The following is an 8,476-nucleotide window of genomic DNA, read 5'->3' as shown; positions in this document are numbered from 1 at the left end:
GACTAGGTACAGTTTTGTTATTAGGAGCGTTATTCACGTCTACTTTAGTAGAGATGTGTTTTTTTAATACTTACAGAGAAGCTTTCAACGGAAGCTTTCAACCACAAAGACAGTTTGGATGGATGGTACTTTTAAAGCAGCTCCCCGTATATATCAGCAGCTGTACACCATACATGGGACATATTTGGGGCAGACTTTTCCGTTTCTATTTTGTTTATTGCCTTCTAAGAAAGAGGAAGACTATCGTAGGATGCTGCTTCTCATTAAAGATGCGGCTTCTGCAAATGGTCTTTCCTTTAATCCTACTACAGTGATTATAGACTTTGAAAGAGCGGTAATCAATGCCGTTACTGGTGTTTTTCCGGATGCAGCCATTCGTGGGTGTTTCTTCCATTACACCCAATGTTTATGGAGGAAAGTTCAGTCATTGGGGTTGTCCACTTTTTATGAAGAAGACAAAGAGGTCAGGAAGTGGATAAGACGTGCTGCTGCACTACCACTTGTGCCAGTGGAGCAAGTGGGTGACATGTTCCTGCATCTCCAGGAAAATGCCCCGGAAGTACAAAACGCAGAGAAGTTTCATGACTATTTAGTCGAAACATGGCTGGACGATGCAGACGCCATTTTCACAAAGTAAGTACGATATAGTAGTTACCTTATTTTCTACGCTATTTCACTATCTGTTTTTCGTTTGATTTTTTTTTTCAAATATATGTGGTTTTCGTTTGGGAAACGAAATCTACGTTAGCAGTGATTAGTATTTCATATATAGGCCTACTCATTCGGTCATTTTAGTCCTTTATGTTTTTCCATTAGTTTCGTTTGTCATTGTTGTATTGCCTATGTGTTCTACAATTGTGAGCTCAGAAGTGTCTGGATATGAAATGGTGCATAGTGTCTTTAATGGAGTGTGGTAAGCGTAATTATTATTCTCATTCCATAAAAAATCATTTCTGAGATCTGCATGCCAATACGAAATTTTAATCTGCTCATACCAGAGATCTGAAATTAACTCTATACTAGTGTAATGATTACAAAACTGAATACTTATAAATTTACCGTGTTACTAACAACAAACAACAGACGTTATCCTTAACGTTATCTACGACAGACGTTAACATGCAACTTCCAATCGTTGTTGAATGTCTATTGTCAAGCTTTGATTTGTTTTATGTAATTAATGTTTCTCTCTTTTCCAGAGATATATGGAACCAATATGATAATGTTGAGGGAAGAACAAATAATGTTGTAGAGGGCTGGCACTCTAAATTAAACAGAAAACTGACAAGAGAACATCCAAATATTTTTACATTTGTACAGCTGTTGCAGCAAGAACAGAGTGAGAATGAAGCTTGTATGCTGATGTTGGAGGTAGGAAAAAAGCCGAAGGAACCAAAGCTGAAATATAAGCGAATTGAACAAAAAATAAAATCATTGAAGGCACGTCTGGAATCACATGTAATAGACTTGGTGGCTTACACAGATGCAGTTGCATACTGTTTGCATTTAGAACAGTGATGGTGAGATGTTTTAAATATATTGGCTATATTAACGATATATGGTATTAACATTGACGATATGTAGTATTTACATTGACAATATAAGTATATGTAACATTGCATGTAGTATAGAATCGTGTTAGAAGACAAATTACCTGTTAAGGTAATGCCAAAGAAGGAGCAGTGATGTAAAAGACAAAGGCTCTTTTTTTTTCAAAAGGGCCGCCTTATGCATCCTCTTGCATTGTTTGTTTAATGTATGGCCGAACATGTCTTGAGGATGTGAATTGTGGCACTTTTTAGTACTGCAAGCCTTAGTATGCTGGAGATAAACTACTGGAAAACCGATTAAAATTCGGTTGTGAAATGAATTGATATTAGCCCGAAGTAAGTCTGTTTCGTGTTCATTTCAGATACAATGTCAAACGGGTTACTGGCAACTGAATCAATCAATTCGAGGAAAGAGATATGATGGAGACAAACACTCTTTTTAAAGGCCGCCTTATGCATCCTCTTGCGTTGTTTGTTTAATAGTTGGCCAGACATGTCTTGGGGATGTGAACTGTGGCATTTTTTAGTACTGCAAGTCTTAGCATGCTGGAGGTAAACTACTGGAAACCCAAATAAAATTTTGTTCTGAAATTGCTTGATATTAGATCTTTTTTTTTTTTTAATGTTTGTTTCACATACAATGTCTAACATTCTTGCAACTGAGTCAACCAATTTTCCATGTATGATGAAACTTGTAGAGGTGGTGGTTGTTTTTACAGAAGCTTTTAGAAATACTAAAGAAATATTCCCTACAAAAATTCCTCCCTGCACATAATTCCCCGTCTCGAAAGAGTAGGCACAACGGGAAGTAGGCACAACGGGAATTACCGTTCTGCCTAGAGATAAGATAATTAAAAATATTTTCTTTAAAGTGCTGGAGGGTCTGTAGGCAGAACGGGAAGTAGGCACAACGGGAATGAACCGATTGAATAAATATAATTTAATGGAGCCGTCAGCAGTGAGGCTATTTGTATCTGTCATATTTTTATTAAAGGGCGCATCCTCAGGAAGTAAAGGTGTTCCAAATTTCTTCGGTTTTTATCATTAAGGGTCTTTACTACAGCGAAATTAAACTACCGCTAATTTTAGTTTTTCTGTAATATCTTCAAACCAAATAAAAAATATTCGAAAAGCGAAAACGTAGTGTACTAGACAATACGATTTTGCATGTGATGCTTTTACCACAATTCACCTATTTGCTTTTGGTATGCCACTCTTTACAGAACCCGCAAAAAATGCTAAATCTATCTACAGTTGCAAATCGAAAGCAGATAGATGAGTTGTGATAATGATATCACATGCAAAATCATATTGTCTAGTTCACTACGTTTCTACTTTTCGAATATTTTTTATTTGTTTTGAAGATATTACAGAAAAACTCTAAAATTAGCGGCTGTTATGATGGCCCTTAAATGTGCGTCCAATAGACCGAAGGGGTTTTAGCGTATTTCAATAGAGGTGATGGGATGGACATATAATTAATTAAGTAATTAAGTAATTCCCCCAGTGCAAAGAATGAGGAATTCAATTAGTCACATACACAACGTAGTCCTAAAGGGATTATTGAAGCCTATAATGAGATGTGAGACATTGAGAGAGATATTCGATTTCTGTGCTGTAACTACACATCAATGTCTCTATACATAATAATTTCTTAAATAGTGTAAATTGGGGCGATGGCGCTCCTACATGAGTATACTGAGGCCCAGCAACACAAACAAGTGAATAATTACGCTCTTTGCTGTCTTATCAGGAAAATTATCCATTTTTGGACAGAAAGCTGCCAGGCGATATGTGCCAGTTGAATGCTAAGGGGTGTAGCTCCAACACTGATATTTTCCAGGGGATATCTTTGAATTTCAACATCTTATTTAAATCGCATCAAGAGAATGTTATTCAATATAAGCGTTAGAAAATAAACCTCATAATTACGCGTTTGTTTACAACGACAAAAGAAATATGGATCTTTCGTAAGAAAAATAAAAAATGGAATCTTTGAGTTTTACGTCCCACGGTTATGCCGGTTAGGCTAAAGGAGACGGTTATGATGAGTAATGAATGAAATGGTGGAATGAAGAAAGTGGGAGGAAACGGGAGGACCCACCACAAGGTTCACTTGGCGGGGTCTGGGATCGAATCCGGGAACCCAAGCACCAGAGGTGAACGCTCTTTCGTAAGATGTTGAACCTCAAAGCTCTCTTCTAAAATATCTCAATTTTGGAGTCCACGTCTGCCAGAGCCAAAGCTAGAGATTTCGGCGCCCGGGTAGAAGTGGAGTTCGGTACCCCCTACACTCACCTAACCACGCTTTTCCTTCCGTCGTTCCTTTCTTTTCTTTTCTTTTCTTTTCTTTTTTTTTGTCATATAAGAGAAGCAGAATTTATTGTTTTACTACACTGAATCTTTATCAAGCTTCATCTACAGACCATTACAATAGCCGAAAACGATCATTAGGTATTCTTTTACAAATAAGAACTGCTTTCAACAGGCTTGTTTTGGACTTTTTGTTGGAGTATAAACTTGACAAAACTTCCCTTGATTGGTAAAGAGATTCATTTGGAGAACAGTTATGGAAATGACTTTAAAATGTTCGAAATGGGTGACAACATTAATTTCCTGTGATAATTGTAAACTTTTGAAATGTTATTCTGTGTATGATCTCACAAATATCATTTTAATTTCGATTTTTTAACGGTAAAAATATATTTTGAAGTGCAATAGAAATTCAGAAGAAGCCTGATCGATGAAGCTGATGAATATGTTTAATGTTTGGGTTTAAAATCCAATCTATAGTTTGACTACTACATATCTTTAAAATTGCACTAATTACTAGGCTTCGGATTTTTAGGTCCCAAAAAATTCAAATTAGGATCTTAAAAAGTGCATTTTAGGATTTTATAGGTTTTTAAAAACACCGTTTAGGATTTTTAGCGTTATATTACTGAAAACGGAATATTACTACACTTTAAACACTTTGTCAGCTATTTCATACTTAAATGGTAACCTTAATTTAGTAAGCTTTATGCTAACCAGTCTTCTGCGTAATAAAAATAATAAAACTCTTCTTACCTTGGACTTTTTTTGAAAGCTGAAATATAGTTTAACATATGTATGGCCTGTCGTACTATAGTAATAGTAGTAGTTTTTGTCAGTTTTCTTATATTTGAAATTTTATACAACACCACAAATATCACTTCACTTTTTTAACGATACACTGAGGAAATACGAATGTTCAAATATTGTTTTTCCGGCACTTTTCATGTTTTCTATAGCTCAAAAAGTGGTCACTTCACTCTCTGTAATGGCCCTGAACAACAAAATATTTGGCAAGATTTTCTGTTGTGAACTTGTTCCTGTCGTCTGACAAAATTCTCTTGAATGCAGAAAAACTGCGTTCCACATCACACGATGTAAGAGGCGCATATTTGATACTGGCTAATTCCTCGGGATTCCATAGCAAATTTTCTTGGACATTGTCTCCATTGGCCCACTAGTTGTATCTGTGTGAAATCAGGACTGCGTTTCAAAACCGCCTCCAACTTGTCCGCAATTTTTGTTCCAACTTCTTGAAGAATTTGTAGGGCTTCAGTTAGTGGAAGAGACTTCTCCAATTCAGTGATGGCTTGAGGCAGATGAGAAAAGTTGGCTTTAATGTAACTTAGTTGTTGTACAGCAAACTGTGACTTCAGTGCTTTTTTTGCAGACGTGATTGAAGCGGCTTCAATGCTGTGGTAGCAGTGGTTTGTTTAGAAGCATATCCTTGAAGGTAGCCACTCTGTTAGGAGCTTTCAAGAAAACCTTCTTTACAGATGAAATTATGTCGTTGACGATTGACTACGTGTTTGAAAGCATTTTTCAAGTTAAAAATAACTATAAAGAATCATTTAGGACGTTATAGGTTCTAAAAGGTAATTTAGGATTTTTTAGGTCCTAACCCCCCAATTAGGACATTTTAGGTCCTATAAAACTAATATAGTTCTACTTATAGCAACTTGAAATGTAAAGAAACCACGAATTTTTTGCATTCACTGTACAGGAATAAAATAGGTTCGAACCTAAGAATCCGGAGCCTACTAATTACTTAATTTTATTAATGAGTGAAAGTTCTGAATTTAAGGTTACTTATTATTAATATAACATATAAAAATACACTAACAATCATACACACATATATACTATGTATATATATTTTTTATGTAAATGTATTTCACAACCATGGGCGCCCGATGGCGGTGAAGGGTGGAGCTAGGGCCCCCTCTGGCTCACAAAAATGTATACGTAATATAGAAAATCACTTATATTAAATACTAGACGTAATATAGCAACGATAGAAGTGGGCCCCCTCTAGAAAATTTTCTTCGGGCGCCCCTGTTCACAACTAGATATCTGCACAAAAAAGATTCTGGGGATGGAGAAATGATCCGAATAAACTCCTTCAGATTGGAAGAATTTCATATATCAACGGAATAAAAAAAAAAAAACAGTACTAATGATCAGTCTGAAGAAGACGAAATTAATTGTGTTACGTTCGTACCCATTAAATCCTATTTTACAACTCTTTTAGGTTCGAAAATGTTATTATTCCCTTCGTTTACCTTCATTTCTTATATTTTTGCTTAAAAAAACAAACAAACAAAAAAAAAAACAGCAGCTTGCTTGTGTCTCTCCATCCCTCTCACTATCGTGATTAATCCGATTGAGTACAAAAACAGCATTGACTAACCAAACTCATCACAAACAAAACACCAAACGTATTTCAGACTTTGTCCGTTTTTGATTTTGAAAATGGTCCTTCGTACACTATAAGGCATTACCTGTATATTACAATTTTTAAAGTAATAAGTAAAATCTTGTTGTGACTTAATCAAACGTTTAGATTGCAGCAAGCAAGAAAATTTTTACCAAATCTATTCTTATGCAAACCGACACCAATATTGACTTTATAGGGCGAAAATACTTTTACGGGACGCCGCGTCATTTATTGTTTTCTAACACTTTTCCTTTCGTCTTGCTCGTTCGGCGCCCTCTTGGTATCAGCGCCCAGAGCAACGGCCTTGCTCGTTCCCCTGTACCTACGGCTCTAGTGTCTGCCATCCCATAACTACACTTTGTTTAATCAATTCGTATCGCGAATTTCTGTTACAAATATAGATTATCAATATAGCTATACCGTGTGTATCAAAAGTCTGGGATCATAGCCCAACTTCGTTGTAATTAAAGATTTGAAAACATTGAAAGAATGAAATGCTGCTTGAATTAGGTGCTTCTCAATTTAAAATCGTGTTCTTTCTACTTGATCGCATTAGTGGTTTGAGCTGTACACTGGTAAGGTTCCACATGGAAAGCGAAATGAAATCTGTCAATTTAACATCCTACGATACGTCTGGTTGGTTAAGGGAGACGATGATTAGGGCAAAGAAATGAATCAGGGGCGGATCCAGGATGGTCTTCTGGGAAGGGACGGTGGATTTTAATACTGCAATTTAGAGCTACTTTTAAGAGATCCAAAATCTGGGATGGGTTTCATTTTATTTATTCATAAAATAAGAAAAGTCTCCTCTTCTGGGAGCAAGATCTCCCAGATCGCCCCCCTCGATCCACCCCTGGAAATGATGATGGAAGAATTGGGCAACCTTGACGAATTGTGCAACCCCCAAATGTGACGTATAGGTTTGTGAATGTAATACGCACTTGTGAAAAATAAACAAAAACCTTAGGCTTGTTTTCGGGAATATATATATATATATATATATATATGTAACATCCACTTCCGATTAAGTAGTCCCTATTTTCTGAAGATTAGAGAAAAAAGAGGTATATGATTTCAAAACTTTTGTATGTAAACCAAGAACAGTATTTTCTCTAGCCGAGTATATCGGGACGAACAGATGGACACGGATCTAAAAGTTATATTCTTGTATATACTCGTAAGAGGTTTGAACTGTGCAAATTCCTTGAAATATCGAAATTATAATTTTTTTTCTCTCTCGTATGTTGAGTTTTGAGATTCTCAGTTCTACAATTTAACACAAATAGAAATAAAAGTTAGCTAATTATTTTTCTTGATTTCTCAGATTTAATTACAGCTTCCAATATTCCTTGTTTCATATTTGTCTTTTACATGTCGATCTCTGGTCGTGTTTTGTCGGGTGTTACAAATCATTTTGCGTACATGGATAAACAAAAGTAAGTTTAAAAATTATATATCATTATTTAGTTGCTTAGCTTTCTTCCCGTGGCATGGCACTACAATTGGAACAGAAAATAGTACAACATTCCGAAAGTTCGTGTTTTCCTATGTGCATAACTAGCATACTACTATAATTTTCTATTATAACTCTAATTCCTCTTTGATTTTTCTAATATATCTTTCTACTATTTAATGTTGTACAGACATTTAGATTTGGCATACACAGTTGATACTGATTGCCATTAACTATATTTATGAAGCCTGTGCCATACTTACCAAAGTAATGACATTATTATATCTTTCGGTGTATCATTATTTCAGTAAAACAAGTTCTAAGTTGGCTAAAAGTTGGAAATTTTGAATACCAAGCTGAAATTTTTACCATCAATTCTACTATGTACACTGAAAAAATGGCTTGGTCAGGAATACCAAATTTGTTTGGTCAGAACATTTAGTCACTTTATTTGGTTAGTTTAACCAAAATTTGGTCACTTATACCAAACATGTTTGGTCATAAACACTATATTTTTTGGTCAGAACATTTGGTTGATTAATTTTGTTATGCCAAACAAATCTTAAGTGATTTGGTAAAGATTTGGTTTTCCTCACCAAAGTGTTTATTTACAAAGTCACGTGTATCGATTTGACTTCTGGGTAATCTTTATTTAAGCTATCAGTGTTTTGAGCATATGTTAGTGACAAATAAAGCTGGCTATTTAGCTGCACAGAATGAATG

At 35.4% G+C, this 8,476-nt stretch overlaps 1 protein-coding gene across 1 annotated transcript; it reads left to right on the top strand.

Annotated features, from left to right (window-relative positions):
- Window positions 1-250: 250 nt before the first annotated feature.
- Window positions 251-637, top strand: LOC145678967 (uncharacterized). The gene has a single exon (XM_081749571.1). It carries the CDS (start codon window positions 251-253, stop codon window positions 635-637), a length of 387 nt encoding a protein of 128 aa, XP_081605697.1.
- Window positions 638-8,476: the final 7,839 nt, after the last annotated feature.

This window comes from Thermobia domestica, chromosome 2 (genome assembly GCF_964235325.1).
Source record: "Thermobia domestica chromosome 2, izTheDome1.hap1.1, whole genome shotgun sequence".
Taxonomy (NCBI): Eukaryota; Metazoa; Arthropoda; class Insecta; order Zygentoma; family Lepismatidae; genus Thermobia; species Thermobia domestica.
This window is presented reverse-complemented; position numbering and strand designations above follow the sequence as displayed.

What these genes read in the sequence shown, in the direction of transcription:
- LOC145678967 (XM_081749571.1), top strand. Translation starts at nt 251, where the DNA reads ATGCTGCTTCTCATTAAAGATGCGGCTTCTGCAAATGGTCTTTCCTTT.